The sequence below is a fragment of the Parambassis ranga genome, unplaced genomic scaffold (genome assembly GCF_900634625.1).
Source record: "Parambassis ranga unplaced genomic scaffold, fParRan2.1 scaffold_206_arrow_ctg1, whole genome shotgun sequence".
Classification (NCBI taxonomy): domain Eukaryota; kingdom Metazoa; phylum Chordata; class Actinopteri; family Ambassidae; genus Parambassis; species Parambassis ranga.
Window position 1 is genome coordinate 6,253 of NW_021144755.1, and position 18,607 is coordinate 24,859.

Sequence of the window (18,607 nt, forward strand, 5' to 3'; positions counted from 1 at the left end):
AAAACACACATCAGAGAAAGGCGCCTTGACCTGTGATGCCCTGAAATGCTAGACGTTAAAGTGGTAAACGTTACAAAGTTCCGCATGTCAGTGGTAGTCTCATGATTTCTCTATGAAAAAAGTATAAATAAATCCTTTACATACAAACTGCTAGCGCACCTTCCTCAGCAGTCTCAGACGTAAAAAGAATGCAAAGCTAGAAATACATTAAGTAGAAAAGAGTTGAAAAAATTACCTCATGTTGGAAAAATACAATCAAGGATGGGATGTAGTGGCAAATCATTCACTGGATACTTTCATGCTGAGTGAATACTGTTCATAAGGATGACTCGTTGCCTTTTTTTAAAAACAACTTGATCCCTTTCAAAATAAAAGCTGAATGCCCATTGTTTCTGAATACGTATGTTTATGTTATTGTTATGAATATATATTCTGAGACAACTTCATCAAATGTCTGACAGTGACTTTACTTGCACCAACATTCACCTTGTAAGAGCAGGTATCTTATTTTGTAGTCGAGAAATCCTTTAAGACCTCAGGACCGAACGTCATTCCTTCACTGCAGTTAGCAGGACTCATTCATGTGGAGCACAGACTCTGGACAGAGAACAGAAGTGATTCTAGCTGTAGTACATTACTGCTGAGTCGCCTACATTCACTACAATACAGAAATGATTGATTACAATCAGAATGATAAGGAGATCAAAGTCTGCTGTTACATTTCTACGTAGAGCACTCTTGAACATGAGGTTTGTGTCGGTGATTATGGTTGTTGAGCACCAAAATAAAGCACCACACCAGCAACCACTGAAGGAACAGACGGGTTGTATAAAGGTTAGTTGATGCTCAGACGGCAACTCTTGTGTTGCAATCAAAGGCACGACACAAAGCATAAAGTCACAGTTGTTGTTAACTAATCAGTGCAGCTAAAACACAATGAAAAGACGTGAAAACTCACAAGTTAGTCCTTCCTCTGCTTCACACTGCGAAGCACCGCTCTGCTACAGTAGCTGGACAGCATCACTAACCATAGTGACAAAAGGATATAATTGTGATTTAAGATAGAAAAATAAATACAAGCACTTTGCCTAGAGGAAGTTAAAATGGCACTGTGAGTGAATTCAAATAATAATAATCAACAAACAAAAAACATTTTAAAAAATCAATCTTGGCACCACCCCCCCAACGCTGATGGAAACACTGGTGAAACACTGACAAATGTACGGTACTGGCAGCTTCTCACAATACAGTACAGAAAAAAACCACCAGAAAGCAGAATCGCTTGTTTTGTTATGCATTCTGTACACTCACCCTTTTTTTTTTACCAGCATCCCCACTGACACAGAGCATAGTGAATAACTCCAGGCCTCCTTGAACATCTTGTGATTCAACAGCATGGAACATTCAGCTGTGTCCTAAAGCACTTGCTGATGTCTGTTTGTCCTTGTCGGGTGTTTTTTGATCACATGAGGTGGATGTTTTTGAGAGTTGGTCTGATGGTGTACATCCATCCATCCATCCATCTTCCACCGCTTATCCGGGGCCGGGTCGCGGGGGCAGCAGTCTAAGCAGGGACACCCAGACTTCCCTCTCACCAGACACTTCCTCCAGCTCCTCTGGGGGAATCCCGAGGCGTTCCCAGGCCAGCCGAGAGACATAGTCTCTCCACCGCGTCCTGGGTCTTCCCCGGGACCTCCTCCCAGTGGGACATGCCCGGAACACCTCCCCAGGGAGGCGTCCAGGAGGCATCCGAACCAGATGCCCAAGCCACCTCAGCTGGCTCCTCTCGATGTGGAGGAGCAGCGGCTCTACTCCAAGCTCCTCTCGGGTGACTGAGCTTCTCACCCTATCTCTAAGGGAGCGCCCAGCCACCCTTCGAAGGAAACTCATTTCGGCCGCCTGTATTCGCGATCTCATTCTTTCGGTCACTAACCAAAGCTCATGACCATAGGTGAGGGTAGGAACGTAGATTGACCGGTAAATCGAGAGCTTCGCCTTCTGGCTCAGCTCCTTCTTCACCACAACAGACCGGTACAGCGACCGCATTACTGCGGAAGCTGCACCGATCCGTCTGTCAATCTCCCGCTCCATTTTTCCCTCACTTGTGAACGAGACCCACTTTAAATAGTAAAGCTGGCGGGATGCTGCGTCCATATGGAAAAACCCAGACATTGAGTTTCACTAAACTCTGCCTGAAATCTTTGATCTCCTCTTTGCTGGAAATATAAGTGTTAACAATATGAACATGTCCTTGATAGATTTTTAAAATGTGTTTCTTCACGTGGAAACAGTTGAACCTGTCACACTGCTGTTTTTGTCACAGGAAGGACACTGCACAACATTTCTCATCATGTGTTTAGACGTGACACATCACATTTCTCTATTTTCTGTAGTGACTAAGCACAAGTTTGCAGTGGATACGCAGTATTTGTTTGCCACGCCACGAATAAATGTGTCGCTTGTTATGTACAATATGACAAGCAGTTAAGAGTTACCACAGGCTAACACTGAACAGAGCCACCAACATCCATCATGTCTTGAAACAAAACAGGAAGAACACCATCCACATCGTGACAATTAGTGTGATTTGGAGAAATAACCATTGCAGTCTATGCAGCATGCACTGAGCAGTGCAGAGCAGGAAGATCACGTGGCTTTGCAGTCACCCAGATATTTGTTAGGAATGACAGGTGAGCAGCACTCTCTTTATGCCTGTTGCTGCACTGAGGTGCATGATGAATGCTGAATGCAATGAAGCTCTGCCACACTTTAAGTAGATAGATAGATAGATAGATAGATAGATAGATAGATAGATAGATAGATAGATAGATCATACAGGAATAACATTAAAATATGTATACAAATATACATCTGAGAGAATATTAAAGTTTTCATTTTTTTATTTGTTGAAGGTTTTACAATAGGGCAGGGGGGGGGGGGTGGTTGAAGGCCTAGGTTAACACCTAGGATGGGTTAAACAGTGGATGAAAGGGGAGGAGGACGTAGTAATGGAGTAAGAATGGTAGGTGGGTGAATGAGACAAAGATGGCCTTTGCCAGCAGACCTGTGTGGTTTGGCAGCAGTCTGTTGATTTCTATGGCAGCAGACAAACACCCAGCTGTTTTGTGTGTCTGGGCTGGTGGGACTGGGAGTTGGATCCTCATCCTGAGAAACTGCAGTGTGATGGTCTGTCTTTGCAGCATCTCCCCTCTGAAGAACTGGGAAGTCAGATTGGTCTAAGCATTTCACAGGTGCATCTGGCTGTTGGACTGAATGGTCTTTTACTGCAAAGCGTTTGTAGGTCTTTGCAGCACACCAGTTCCTGTCTCTCAAAACCACTGTACTCCTTAGTAGGCTGGACACCCTGGAAGATGTCCTTCCATCCTTCATAAAGCCATCCATCCTCTTAAAATAGGAGTCCATGACATTCTTCGGTGTGACCCTTTCAAGCTCCTTGCCAATAACCGTGAAGAGTTCACAGAGGCATTCCAGTGACTCTTCGGCCCTGTTGTCCAACAGTCGCTTGATACAGCTGTGTATGACCGTCGAGCTGAAAACATTAGCTCTGAAGAGCTCACAGATGAACCCGATGTTATTAACAGAGCGACAGGAAGCTTTGACCTCTTCCAGCTCTGCCCTGAGTCGTTCCAACTCTCCCTTCTGTGCCTTAGCAGCCTTGAGCCGTGCCTGTCACTCCATGAAAATCCTGCTGTTTCCATGGTTCTCTTCAAACTCTGCCCTGTAATGTTGGATCATCAGATTTTTGAAGCTGACAGGACCTGAAGAGCTGGCCTCCATGATGCAGCCGCACATAGTGGCACAGAGTCCAAGTGAATCTGGAGAAGACATGGCCTTCTCAAAGATCAGGCTGGTAACTGTCTTCAACCTGTGCTCTGTATTTAGCTGCAGGTGCTTCACTTCTGACATCCAACCCTGTAATGTGTCAGGGCACACCCTGTTCAGCATGGTTTTAACATAGCTGATAACTCCATCTGACTCCACAGGGCCTGTCTGTGGTGCTTCAGGCTGCTGCTGGCGGGTCATACTGAGTATCTGCGGCGTTTCGATCCACTTGTCTTCATGAGGCTGTCTCACAGCTCTCTTCTGAGCTTTGTCCTGAGCTTTCCTTTTCCTTCTCTGTGCGTGCAGACTGGGTCAAAGAGTTGATGACTGTACCCTTGCTCTCCAGAACTAGATTTACCCTACATGTAATCTGGGTCTTACTGTTAACAGTGGGGTTTTTTAATCCTTTGTCATCAGTTGGTCCTTGAACTGGTAGAGGGCTAGCCACATGTGCAATGGGCTTGCGTCTGGGTTGGCTAAAATGGTCACAGTTAGAAAGACCCCAGTCTTTGTTTCTGAGGTTTATGGTTGCAGTGATGATGCTAGCAACTCTTGAGAGAAATGGCCCCATCTAGAACGAATAAACGCATCTGGTGGAAGTAGTGGTCCATTTTTTCCTCTCGTGTGACTCGTTCTAATTCCAAACCAATGAGCGTGAACAGAGGCACTCCAAGGACTGCTCATCTGCGTTACCCAGGAGTCTGGTCAGAAAATAATGAACCATGGTGTCATCGATTAACTTGCATTTGAAGAGCTCAGCAATGAAGTGGATGTTGTTGAGGGAGCGACGGGAGGCTTTGACGCCAACCAGCTCCTTCCTGATGCATTTCAGCTCTTTCTCCTCGTCCTCAGCAGCCAACAGGCGCCTCCTTCTCGCTTCATAAATGTGGTTGTTTCCATGGTTTTCATTAAATTCAGACTTGCAGTGCTGGATCAGCATTGTTCGTAGGCTGGAAGCAAAATTGGTGTTGTAGTTCATACCGTGCCAGCACATGTCCATATATATTGTGGGTGTGCTGAGTGAAGACATGGCCTTTTCAAAAATAAGGCTGGTAATTTCCATCAGACCCTCTTCTGTATCCACAGGCTTTGTTCTCAGGTCTTTCATGCTGCCCTTGAAGTTGTCAGGAGTCAGCTTGTCCAGGATACATTTAAAATGGTTGATGATCACTTCCGTCTTAGCAAGCTGCATCTGGTCTGCAACAGCCTGCCTTGCAGGTTGTTCACGGTGAGCCGGATATGTCATCTTTCCAGTGGACAAATATTTAGGCTGGTGTTGTGGCTGCATTTTACCAACAGTAGTGTTGTCTGGCAACAGGACTTCTATAAAGTTAAAAGTCACAGTCGATTTAATACCCAGAGCCATAGAGAGAGATTAAGATTAAGATTAAGAAACCTTTATTAGTCCCACAATGGGGAAATTGCATTTTTGCAACGGCATACAGACAGCAAGGGATAAGTTAAGAAAAAGATATATACATTATAAAATAGACTACCAATAAAAAGATATATACATTATAAAATAGACTCAATCAAAAAACAGTTTACATATTAACAGATGTTGCACAGGTGAGTGGAGGTAGGAGTGGTTTATAAACTGTACATAGTGCATCAGAAACTAAATAAATAACAGTAAATAAAAGCACACTGTGGTGTGTGAAGAGCAGCCCAGGACAGAGCTGGACTTCCTGATGACTCTGTCCAGCTTCTTCCTCTCCCTCTCAGTGATGCTGCTGTTCCAGCAGACCACACCGTACATGATGACCGATGCCACCACAGAGTCATAAAAAGTCTTCAGGAGTGCCCCTTTCACTCCAAAAGACCGCAGTCTCCTCAGCAGGTAGAGCCTGCTCGGGCCCTTCCTGTACAGTGTGTCTGTGTTGTGAGTCCAGTCCAGTTTGTTGTTGAGGTGAACACCCAGGTATTTGTAAGAGTCCACCTGCTCAATGTCCATTCCCTGGATGTTCACCGGTGAGGGGGGGGGGGCTGAGTGTCATCTGTGAAAGTCCACCACCATCTCCTTGGTTTTCCCTGCATTGATCAGGAGGTGGTTTCGCTGACACCAGTCCACAAAGTTCTGCGTCAGTCCTCTGTACTCCGCGTCGTCGCCATCACTGATGAGACCAACAATCGCAGTGTCATCAGAGAACTTCTGCAGCACACAGCCCTCAGTGTTGTGTCTGAAGTCCGACGTGTAGAGGGTGAAAAGGAAGGGGGCCAGGACAGTCCCCTGAGGGGCACCCGTGCTACAGGTAAGCAGGTCAGACACACAGTTCTGGGCTCTCACAAACTGTGGTCGGTTTGTGAGGTAGTCCCTGATCCACTCTGACAGCAGGTGGTCCACCCCTGTCTGCTCCAGTTTGTCCTTCAGGATCGCCGGCTGGATGGTGTTGAAAGCACTGGAAAAATCAAAGAAGGTGATTCTCACAGTGCTGCCGGGCTTCTCCAGGTGAGACGGAGCTCGGTGTAGCAGGAAGGTGACAGCATCCTCCACTCCAACATTAGGCTTGTAGGCAAACTGCAGCGGATCCATGGAGAAGCCCACTGTGGAGCGGAGGTGTCTCAGGACCAGTCTCTCCAGTGTCTTCATGAGGTGGGATGTCAGAGCCACTGGTCTGTAGCTGCTGAGGTCTTTGGGGTGCGGTGTTTTAGCCACTGGTACCACACAGGAGGTCTTCCAGAGCTGTGGTACCACCCCCAGCTTGAGGCTCAGATTGAAGACGTGCTCCATAACTCCACACAGTTGGTCTGCACAGGACTTAAGGAGCCTGGAGCTAATGGCATCTGGTCCAGCTGCCTTCCTTGTCTTTGTCTTCCTGAGTTCTGTTCTCACCTGGGCTGCTGTGAAGGACAGGGGTGGGGGTGGGGGATGAGTGTCTCTGTGTGGGTGTGAAATGGTTTGATGTTGTGATGAGCTAAGAGTGTGGGGGGCTGTGGGAGAGGAACAAAGGCCATTAGTCAGAGAGTAGTGGTGCGACTGCAAGGGGGGAGGAGTGGGTGCTACATCAAACCTATTGAAGTGTAGGTTTAGGTCATTGACCCACTTCTGATCCCCCTCAGCCTGTGAGTGGGGTGTGTTGTAGCCAGAGATGGTTTTCAGGCTTCTCCACACCCCGCGGACGTTCTGCTGCTGCAGCTGCTCCTCCATCTTCTTCCTGTAGCTGGCTTTTCCCTCTCTGATCTTCCTCCTCAGCTCCCTCTGTGCAGCCCTCAGCTCATCCTTATTCCCTGACCTGAAAGCTCTCTTCTTCTCCTTCAGGAGAGCTTTGATTTCAGGGTTAATCCACGGCTTGTTGTTGGAGAAACACCGTACCTTCTTGGAAGGAAGAGTGTTCTCAACACAGAAGTTAATATAGTCCGTTAAGCAGTCTGTTATTGTGTTGATGTCCTCCCCATGTGGGTCATAAAGCTCTGTCCACACAGTGGTGTTGAAGCAGTCCATGAGAGCAGCCTCACTCTCCTCGGTCCATCTCTTCATTCTGCGTGAGACCGCCGGTTGCCTGTGCACAACAGGAGTGTACACAGTCTGCAGATGGACTATGTTATGGTCAGCTCTTCCCAGGGGAGGGAGGGGGGGATGCAGAATATGCCTCCTTGGTGTTGGCATAAAGCAAGTCCAGTGTTCTATTGTCTCTAGTGGGGCAGGTGACATACTGAGTGAATGTGGGCAGAACAGATGAGGGAGACGCGTGGTTAAAGTCTCCAGAGATGAGGAAGAGGGCCTGTGGGTGCTGTGTCTGCAGCCTGCTGGTGACTGAGAGCAGGGTGTCACAAGCTGTGTCTGCGTTAGCAGAGGGAGGGACGTACACCACCGTTACAATCACATGTGAGAACTCCCGTGGTAGATAGAAAGGCCTCATGCTAACTGCTAACAGTTCGATGTCCCTGTTGCACAGTTGTTCTTTAATAGTGCAGTGTCCCGGTTTGCACCACCTCACGTTCACATACACAGCCAGCCCCCCTCCTTTTCCCTTACCGCTGTCCGCCATTCTGTCCGCCTGCAGCAGATGAAAGTTTTCAAGCAGAAGAGTAGAATCCGGGATGTTCTGTGTGAGCCAGGTCTTGGAGAACAGAAGGACGCTGCTCTCCATGTACTCACGCTGATGGCGAGTTAGTGCCGCTAGCTCATCCATCTTATTGGGAAGAGATCTCACATTTCCCATAGTGACGGTGGGGAGAGCCGGTCTGAAGCATCTCTTCTTATCTCGACGTTTCTTCCCGGCACTGCAACCACGGTGGGACTTCCGAACCAGTTCCGGGGGTATTTGGTGTCTGTCCCTGGGGAACACTACAGCGCTACTCAGCGTAATCAGCTGTTCCCTACTGTAAACAACGCGAGCCGCTTCATGCATTGTTGCTCTGGAAGTTGTTGAAGAAGCAGAAAAACAGCGAGAATAAAAGTGGAGAATAGCAAAATGTAGGAAAAAAAGAGACAGTAAGCAGGAGCCGTTGCAAGCAGCAGCCGGTCTCCACCAGCGCCGGAAGTAAGCAGAGAGAGAGTTGCGTCAAGCTTTGATGTCACCGCTACAGTGATCACGTGGTTCATGTAAGCCTCAATAGTTCCAAACAAACTGCGTGCTGCCGTTTACCTCTATGGGAAAGAGATATATCAAAATAAACCCCACAAAAGTATATCCAGCCATTATTTGTGTCAGTTATGCTTTTTGTGTTACTCTACTGCTCTGAAACTACCCCAATGCGGAAACTACCAACAGTGCGGGTGCAAAATGTATAAGAAAATATAAGTAACTGTTTAATGATAAAAACAGGGCATATACTCTGGTATATTAGTGTTTTGACATCGTTTTTCTTCCCGTTAAAGTAAAAAATAAAATTGTATTAAAGGTTATAAATCTTTGTGATTGAGTTTGAATAATTTCGCATTTAAATCGTTAAAGAACTCAAGCTACAGTTGTTGAAACCCGACGATGAAGGAGAAGAAGTTGTTTGTTAGTTGTTGTTTTGTCTGTGGAGGTGGAAATGTGGCTAAAGGTTTGCAGGAACTTAACCCCGGTGTGACGGAGATCAAACTGGCAGCTACATTTGTAGGAGGTGGCGCCCCAGGCAACCGCGTATGTCGCCCAGAGCCCAGCTCAATGGCACCTTAAGGTGCCATAGTTGTAGCCATAGTCGTCATTTAGCTGACGGTGACGTCAATCTGCTGTCTTGATGTGACAGTTAACGTTAGCATGTAGCATATAGCCTAGCAAATAGTTGGCAAGTAGCTGCCAAATGAATGACAGCTTGATGAGGCGACACGTGTAGGGTGAAAGAATTTATTTTTAAAGTATTCATGTTTATATGTGTTTATCACTTAATAATGTGAATTTCATAAGTGTTTATGTGTTAGGAAATTTGATAGAAAATCAAAGTAATTCGAGGATACTGAATGTATATATACTCTATTCGCTGTATGACCCAGGGTCTGCAGGGGGATAGTAGATGTCCCTGTTGGCCGGCAGGCGGGAACGCCCATGGGTATATTTATGTGTGAATTCCATGTCCAGTGGTTGTTGATGAGTTGTTCTTTGTTGTTCATGGTTGTTCTTGCCTTGTTCTTTGTATCTCAACAACCCAGAGCTCTGCGACTCAGAATTTGCCTTATTGTTTAATAAATTATAATTTTGAGACCAGAATTTATCCGCTCCTTCCTTACAAACTAATTCAGGGGGTGAGCAGAAGGAAACGGGGATTTTCACCCCGACACACGTGACGTCCGTTGCCGTGGAAACCATATATGGTTTATACCGGTAGTCTTCTTCCAAACTTTGCAGATATAAATACTATTGTATTATAATATTATCTAAATACTATACATCATAATATTAATATGTTTACCGTCATGATTACTACCAATATGAAGTGCAATTTAAATATTAATACACAACTACTTAGAAAACAATATGAACAAACGTGCACCAGGCAAAAGATTGACACGGATAAATATGTAGAAGATTTTGGAGATGAAGTATACATTAAATGTATTTTACAAGCTGACCGGAAGCATTACTTCTGGTCTCGCGCTGCCTCCTTGTGGCGACATGCGGAACGTGTGGTTGCTAGGGGCAACTGACAACAGACCTGAACCATAGCAACCGACACACAGACGCTGTATAAAGCCGGAGTCAAGACATATTGCTGAGAATTACTGCGTTGTTGCTTTCCATAGCATTTGTCAGGCACGGTGTTAAAATGGAAATTATGTCTGGAGTTCTCGACCCAGTTTTGGCTGAAGTGGGGTGGGATAGCCGTTATGCTGTCCCCGAGCTCAACGCTGAAAACAAAGCCTTACTGGAGGAGGTGAGGAAACTTATTATTAACATGTTTAATGGCACATGTTTAGCTTCCTTTTCTCTGTTTGTTTTTGGGTGTCATCGTGTGGGTCGTTTAAAATTACTCACTGAAGAATAATGTTGTAATGAGGTTTGTTTTGACTGAGCGCAGGTTGTGCACACGGTCCTCCTGCAGTGACACCAGGGTCACTGTTCAATTCATTATTTTAAATATTTGAGAGCACCTGTAAATTCCGGGCACAGCTGAAATTTCCAAATAAAATGTGACATTTGAATCTTTTTTTCTTGTTAAGTGACAGATATGTATGTATGGACAAAACGTCCTCCCTTTACACTTTAGATTGCGTTTTCTTAATGTTATTGCACATCAGTTTTCGGTATCTGAATTTTGATTCACTGTGTGCTGTGTCATGATGATGTCAACAGATTTGTAGAAAAGAGAGAGAGCGGACACAACTGGAAGACAAACTGGAGAAAAACAAGGAACAAAAGAAGAACATGGCCAATTACCTAAAGAATATTAAAGAAGAGCTGGAAAACACTGAGGTCAGTATTGTATCTATGAGTTGTGATATGTTTGTTTTGTGGTGGGTTATGCATTGTGTGTTATTTGTATTGTCTAGGCTTTGTGTGAGGCAAAGGAGAGAGAGATAGAGTTAGAGAAACACCTGACAGCCCTCGCGGAGAGAGAAACCAGCCGCCTGACTCAGGACACAGCTAAGATGGAGAATGAGCTCAGCTCCTTAGGAGAGAGGAAAAACACGCTGGAGGTCAGAGCCTTTCATGAATAAAAAAATAGAAAAGAGAAGTAGCTATGGATTGTGATGCCACAATAACATGTATCTGTATCCCCAGAACAACATTTTCAAGGCCAAACAGAAGCTGGAGGAGTTCAGGCAGCAGATGAACTGGGACCAGCAGACAATGGATTGCTTTTTGGAGGAGTCAGCAGGCAAATATGAGGACACGATGGCCATCAACAAATACGCTCAGCAAGATGAGCAGAGGATCAAGGTAAAGAGATGAAAACATCTCTCTTCTGCAGCACTTACAGCTTTGAGTTATCATCAACTAACAGCTGTCTAACCTCCCCTGGTGCAGTCGCTCATTCTGGTGATAGAGAAGAAGTCTGTGGAGGCCAATGAAAAGCTCAAAGCACTCGATAAAGAGAAGACTGAGACAAAATTAGCCCAGGTAATGTGTAAAAACACAGCACATCCATGGTGTTATTACTAACAGTATGTGTAAACAAATGTTAGTATGGCAGTTGTGGTTTCCCATTAAAATCCCTCTGCTGTCGTACCAGCTTGCATTGGATAAGGTGACAGAGAATCTGCAGCAGGCTCACCTGGAGACACAGCAGCTTACCCACCTGTGGGAAAACACTATCAAGTACATGAAGCAACAGGATGCTGAGATGCAGCAGTGTGCACTGGTAAAGCATGGGACATTAAACATCTACTGGTCATTCATTCTAGAGTGAATTCACACAGGAGAGTGTTTTCTTTTAAATTATTATTGCAGCAACTTGCCCAAGCCAACCAGAAGCTGAGGGAAAAGAAGGCCGCCATTGCAGAGAAGAAGCACCTGATGGAGATCCAGAGGAACAACAGGAAAGAAACCGAGAGGAAGTCAGCGGTGGCCAACAAACAGGCAGTAAAACTGCGGCAGGAGCTGAAGGGGCAGGAGAGTGACTTTGGCAGGCTGCAGGATGAGGTGCTGAATGTGGACTAATAATAAACTGCCTTCATATTGATATTATTATAAGTGCGAGTGAACTGACTCTTGTGTGTCCCGCAGCTGAAAAGCTGCAAAGGCAACCTAGAGAGAAAAACCTCTGATGTGAAGATGCTGACGTCCCACATATCCACGATGAAGAAGGACATCCAGGACTACAATGACAAGTCAGTGCATCACAGCAGGGCTCTGTGTGTGTATTGACTGGAGCTGTGGTAATGTACTACACAATGTCTGTTTTATGTTTCTGTGTATTTTAGACTGAAGGAAGCCAAGATCCACAATGCTGCGCTGGAGGAGAAACTGAAGGTTGTGACTCAGACTGCCCTCAGTGAGGAGGAGAGAGCAGCACAGATGGAGCAGTTCCTCAGAGATGAGGAGCAGGCCAGTAAGGTGAGCATTGATGGCCTGTCGGACCCTTTCAGTTCTTTATCACTGGGTATTTTTGCAGCCCCTCTCTTTGGTCATCTGTTTTTTATGGTTTGCTACATTTGGTCACACGGTGGCAGAAACTTATTTCCTCTCTGTAACTCCATGCCTGTGTTTCACTCCAGGAGTTGGACATCCAGCTGCGTGACTACAACTCAGAGCTGTCTCACCATAAAGAGCACCTGCAGGCTATCAGGATGAAAAAGAAGGATTCTGCTGCGCAAGTTTCAAGGAGTAAATCCACCATTGTGCGCCTGCATAACCAGCTCAAAAAACAGGAGGAGGAAATTACAAGGCAGCAGACCATCTTGAGACAAGTGGCACGTTTAGCAAAACACTACCCAGCCTCCCTATGTCTTATGCTCCACTCTGCAACACAAATGCTGACAGTATTTGTTTGTCCCCTTCATTGTGCAGGACAGTCGGAACAATGCACTGAATAAAAAACTGGAACGCCTGCGAGGAGATGACATTCCATCAGATGAAAAACAAATGCTGGATGTGAAGATTGCTGAGCTGACCAAACACCTAGAGGAGAAAAAAACCACAGCTAAGATGCTCACTGACATGCTCAAAGAGTCTGAGGTCAGTCTGATAATATACTTGGCTTTTTTTTCTATAAACCTCTGACATATACTGAGATAAATCTTGGTGTCTGGCAGACTCATATTCGCTGCCAGAAGAAGGAGATGGAGAAGACAGCAGCTCAGAAGAAAGATTTGACCGACAAAGTGGAGGAGCTCAACTTGTTCTGTAGTACCAGTGAGAAGGACCTGAAGAAAGTCCGACAGAGGAAACAGGTACCTGTGATCACCATCATGTGTCACTGTGGAAGGTCAATACATCCTATAGCAACTTAAATGAATGCAAACAAACTGAAGTAGTTTTTCCTCAAAGCTGAGAATCGACCTGACAGAAAGGCTGTATGCACTGTGATTTTAAACTCATGGGTTCCCTATCAGGACAGCATGGTGGAGCACAAGTTTATGAAGCTAGAGGTGGAGCGTATGAGGGATCTGCTGTACAACAAGGCAGATGGCGTGCTGTCTTTGGAGAAGAGGAAGCTGAACCTGCAGAAAGCTATGAAAGAGAGGGAGGATGAGATCAAAGTGTACAAAGAAATGCTCAGCCAGCAGCTGAAGCTCGGTGAACAGGAGAGGCAGAGACTCAGGTAAAAAAAAAAACAAATCACTCAGTTCTCAAAGGTTTGTCACATCACTTAATGTCAATCATTGTATCTCAGTGCTGAACTCAATGAGAAACTGTCCAAGATTGAAACTTTGAAGAAACGTTTTGAGGTTGTGACCCTGACCAAGGCAGGTCCTGAGGCGGAGGGGGAGCACTCACAGGCTTACTACATCACTAAGGTCGGAGCTCTTCACACATAGTCTACTGAAGCACACACCATGGTTCCAGACCTTTGCATCACCTGTGTGTGCTTTTCACCAGGTTGCACAAGAGAAAGGGGAACTTAAGCAGAAGGGTGATGAGCTGGATGCTAAAATCCACAAGCTGGAGCTGGAAAACAGCGCTCTGGAGAACACCAACCAGCTGTTCAGCAACTCTAACTCTGTATACCGCAAATCTTTCAACAAAGCTGAAGAATCCAGTATGTAAACCAGCGACAGCCCTCTTCAACTGTATACTTGTTGATTGATTGATTGTTAAATGATGGCGGCAGCTGTCATTGGCCACAATGTAATTTGTTTTCGTTTTAGGTCCGGACTATCAGGAGAAGTTGAAGCTGGAGGAGCAGCTGAGAGCTGCTGAAGTGAAGCTGAAGGATAACAAACGACAGATCCAGGAGCTCCAACAGGACATGCAGGTTATTGTTATTTATAGCCAGTGTAGAGCAGATCACTGAGAACGAAGCAATTAGTCTTCGACGGCTCAGGTTACATTCAGACTGATTCTGGATTAACTGGATCTTAACCATGCAAATACTTTGTTAGCTCATATATCATTAGCATAATGGTCAACATTCAGCAGGCAGTAATAGTTAAATTACAATTTTGTTACAGACAGGTAAAAGAACTTTAGTCATGTAAATAGTAATTCATTCAAAATCATCAGATACGATATTATGTTTGTAACCAGGAAGTCAGTTATTATCACTGCAACACAGTGATGGATATGCTTTGGGCCAAGTTAGAGAATCAATCATTTACACACTTAGTCCAGCACCCATGGAGCACACAGATCCCTTCTTTGTAGAAGTCGCCCACAGACCATGTGGCCTAAAGGTGCATCTCTTTTGTGCAGCCATCACTGCACAATACTACAGACTACAGGAAATACAGAGGGTGTATTATGTAGCGCCCCTGTGAAAGCCAAAAATAAACTTGTTTAAACTATCTGCCTGACATTGATCTTGTATGAATCTCTGTGTATGTGCATGTTCAGCTTTAGTGTATTCATGGGTGTGTGTCTGTTTCCAGGAAAGGAACAAGACTCTGCAGAACCTGCAACAAGAGGAGCAAGAGGAGGGAGAAAAGATGAGAATAAATCAGACACTCCTGGAGAAACTGAACAAAGACATCACTGTTCAGAAGGAGAAAATCGACAGAGCCACAAAACAGGTTTAAAATCAACCGCTTATTCTAAAGTCATTTCATGACGCGGCAGTAAACACAGGGGGTGTTGTGTGTGTGTGTGTGTGTATACAGAACCCTGGCTATTGCCTCAGTCATGTTTAATTCTGTAATGTCCTGCTGTTTTCCAGTGCTCCAAGCTGACCAAACAGATCCGCTCAGCCAAAAAAACCAAGAGTGAGACTTTGGAAGAGAAGGACATTAAAGTGACAGAGATGAAGGAATTTAACAAGGTTATTGACAAGATGCTGAATGAGGCCATGGAGAAAAACCCAGACGTCAGACCGGCGCTGGAGAAATACTTCCTGCAGGTGCAGAACGGCTCAAACAGCTCAAACAGCAGGACTAATGCAGCCACAGCAGCTTACCCTTTAATGCTCCTCTCTATTACCCCTCACAGGACAATCTGTCTCTTCCACCTCCTCCTTCAACTCCTTCCTCCCAGCGGAGCTTCAGGACAAACTCTGCCCGCAGCTCGACCACTTCCAGGTCAGACTTACCCTGAAATGGGTCACACTAGAATACTACACTGATAACAGTTCACCTTTAACAGTCAGTCAGCTCCACAGCTGCAAGGTGTTGGTGATAAAAATGCACAAGATGAATACGACTATAAACAGAGTATAACGAGTGAGGTGGATATTTTAGTACACCACTCTTCCTCTGTATATTTATTGTGCTCTGCCTGTATTGTAGACCTCCTGCATCCTCAGCCAGCAGCCGTGGAGCCTCTGCTCCACAGCCCCCCACAGTGAAGATGGTGGGACTGGACTTGAACCTGAAGAACGTCCGACAGAGGAAACAGGTACCTGTGATCACCATCATGTGTCACTGTGGAAGGTCAATACATCCTATAGCAACTTAAATGAATGCAAACAAACTGAAGTAGTTTTTCCTCAAAGCTGAGAATCGACCTGACAGAAAGGCTGTATGCACTGTGATTTTAAACTCATGGGTTACCTATCAGGACAGCATGGTGGAGCACAAGTTTATGAAGCTAGAGGTGGAGCGTATGAGGGATCTGCTGTACAACAAGGCAGACGGCGTGCTGTCCTGCATGACCTGCAGCTCAAACAGCAGGACTAATGCAGCCACAGCAGCTTACCCTTTAATGCTCCTCTCTATTACCCCTCACAGGACAATCTGTCTCTTCCACCTCTTCCTTCAACTCCTTCCTCCCAGCGGAGCTACAGGACAAACTCTGCCCGCAGCTCGACCACTTCCAGGTCAGACTTACCCTGAAATGGGTCACACTAGAATACTACACTGATAACAGTTCACCTTTAACAGTCAGTCAGCTCCACAGCTGCAAGGTGTTGGTGATAAAAATGCACAAGATGAATACGACTATAAACAGAGTATAACGAGTGAGGTGGATATTTTAGTACACCACTCTTCCTCTGTATATTTATTGTGCTCTGCCTGTATTGTAGACCTCCTGCATCCTCAGCCAGCAGCCGTGGAGCCTCTGCTCCACAGTCCCCCACAGTGAAGATGGTGGGACTGGACTTGAACCTGAAGAACGTCCGACAGAGGAAACAGGTACCTGTGATCACCATCATGTGTCACTGTGGAAGGTCAATACATCCTATAGCAACTTAAATGAATGCAAACAAACTGAAGTAGTTTTTCCTCAAAGCTGAGAATCGACCTGACAGAAAGGCTGTATGCACTGTGATTTTAAACTCATGGGTTACCTATCAGGACAGCATGGTGGAGCACAAGTTTATGAAGCTAGAGGTGGAGCGTATGAGGGATCTGCTGTACAACAAGGCAGACGGCGTGCTGTCCTGCATGACCTGCAGCTCAAACAGCAGGACTAATGCAGCCACAGCAGCTTACCCTTTAATGCTCCTCTCTATTACCCCTCACAGGACAATCTGTCTCTTCCACCTCTTCCTTCAACTCCTTCCTCCCAGCGGAGCTACAGGAGCAGCTCGACCACTTCCAGGTCAGACTTACCCTGAAATGGGTCACACTAGAATACTACACTGATAACAGTTCACCTTTAACAGTCAGTCAGCTCCACAGCAGCAAGGTGTTGGTGATAAAAATGCACAAGATGAATACGACTATAAACAGAGTATAACGAGTGAGGTGGATATTTTAGTACACCACTCTTCCTCTGTGTATTTATTGTGCTCTGCCTGTATTGTAGACCTCCTGCATCCTCAGCCAGCAGCCGTGGAGCCTCTGCTCCATAGCCCCCCACAGTGAAGATGGTGGGACTGGACTTGAATCTGCCTGTGACCTCCTCTCCTCTCACCACCTCCAGACGTTCCAGCTCAGGGAGCAGCACAAAGAGCGGCAGCAGCACAAAGAGGAACCTGTAGCATGCTGTGTTCATCTTTACTAGCTGATCTTTGTAAACAGAGAGGAGATGGGAGGCTGTAAACATGTTCTTTTGTGCTGTGAAGTCGGCCATTTTAACATGGGAGCGGAGCGGCATGTTCACACTGAAGGATGAAGCACACACTCTCCAGGCTTCAAGAGAAGACGGCAAAGGAAGAAGCTGAGGACAGGACGGGAGAGAGAATATAGTATTTAATCTGTATAGTATAAAAAAATATTTGTGTTATTTCAGCCAAGAGATATTTGTGTTTATTGCTGTGAAAGAAAGCAAGTCTGAAGGATGAACAGTTTAATATGACGTCACTAATGCCTCCACCCCCAGCTCGGACTGACTTCCTGCATCTGGCTAAAAATACAGCAGACAACATGTTTCGTAAGGCTCCTAAGAACCGCCACAATCTCTCTCAAAACATGACCATCAGTGCTTTGAAGCAGAAACGGGTTAGAAAAAAAAGTATTCAGGACAAACCCTCAGGGTAAAAGTTGCCAAACCAGTCCGAAAAGAAGTGAGAGTGTGGCCGGAGGGAGCCACAGGAGCTTTACAGGACTGTTTCAGCACAACAGACTGGGATGTGTTTAAGCAGGCTGCAACCCACAACAACTGCACTGACCTCCAGGAGTACTCAGAGACTGTCACTGCATACATCACCAAATGTATTGATGATGTAACTGAAACCAGGACAGTCAGCATTCGAGCCAGTCAGAAACCATGGCTGACAGGGGAGGTCTACAGGCTGCTGAGGGCCAGGAACGCTGCCTTCAGAAGAGGCAACGAGACCAGCCTAAGGTTAGCCAGAGCTGACCTGTCCCGTGGCATCAGGAAGGCGAAGAGGCAGTACTCCAGGAGGGTTGCCCACCACTTCAGCGACAGCAGAGACACCCGGAGCCTGTGGCGGGGGATACAGACCATCACGGACTACAAGCCCCCTCCACGGACCTGTGACAGCAACAGCTCTCTGCTGAACCAGCTGAATGACTTCTTTGGACGCTTTGAAGCACTCAACAGCACCCCTGCACAAAAGATCACACCCTCTCCCACTGACCAGGTATTTTCCCTGTCCCGAGCCAGCGTGAGGACATCTCTCAGCCAGATCAACGCACGCAAAGCTCCTGGTCCTGACAACATACCTGGCCGTGTGCTCAGAGACTGTGCTGAGGAGCTCGCTGAGGTGTTTACAGACATCTTCAACATCTCACTGAGCCAGGCTGTTGTCCCCACCTGCTTCAAAGCCACCACGATCATCCCTGTGCCAAAGAAGTCCACCCCCGCCTGCTTCAATGACTACCGTCCAGTAGCACTCACACCCATCATCATGAAGTGCTTTGAACGGTTAGTCATGAAACACATCAAGACGGCCCTCC

At 46.1% G+C, this 18,607-nt stretch overlaps 1 protein-coding gene across 1 annotated transcript; it reads left to right on the plus strand.

Moving 5' to 3' along the window:
• Positions 1-9,937: 9,937 nt before the first annotated feature.
• Positions 9,938-17,691, plus strand: LOC114429681 (coiled-coil domain-containing protein 39-like). The gene is made up of 20 exons (XM_028398354.1): positions 9,938-10,143; positions 10,563-10,682; positions 10,760-10,906; positions 10,992-11,150; positions 11,238-11,330; positions 11,443-11,571; positions 11,661-11,852; positions 11,937-12,040; positions 12,134-12,266; positions 12,428-12,622; positions 12,720-12,887; positions 12,965-13,102; positions 13,265-13,473; positions 13,546-13,669; positions 13,752-13,911; positions 14,021-14,127; positions 14,741-14,881; positions 15,025-15,204; positions 15,294-15,382; positions 17,052-17,691. The coding sequence occupies exons 1-20, from the start codon at positions 10,036-10,038 to the stop codon at positions 17,095-17,097; spliced, it is 2,742 nt and encodes a 913-aa protein (XP_028254155.1). The 5' UTR covers positions 9,938-10,035; the 3' UTR covers positions 17,098-17,691.
• Positions 17,692-18,607: the final 916 nt, after the last annotated feature.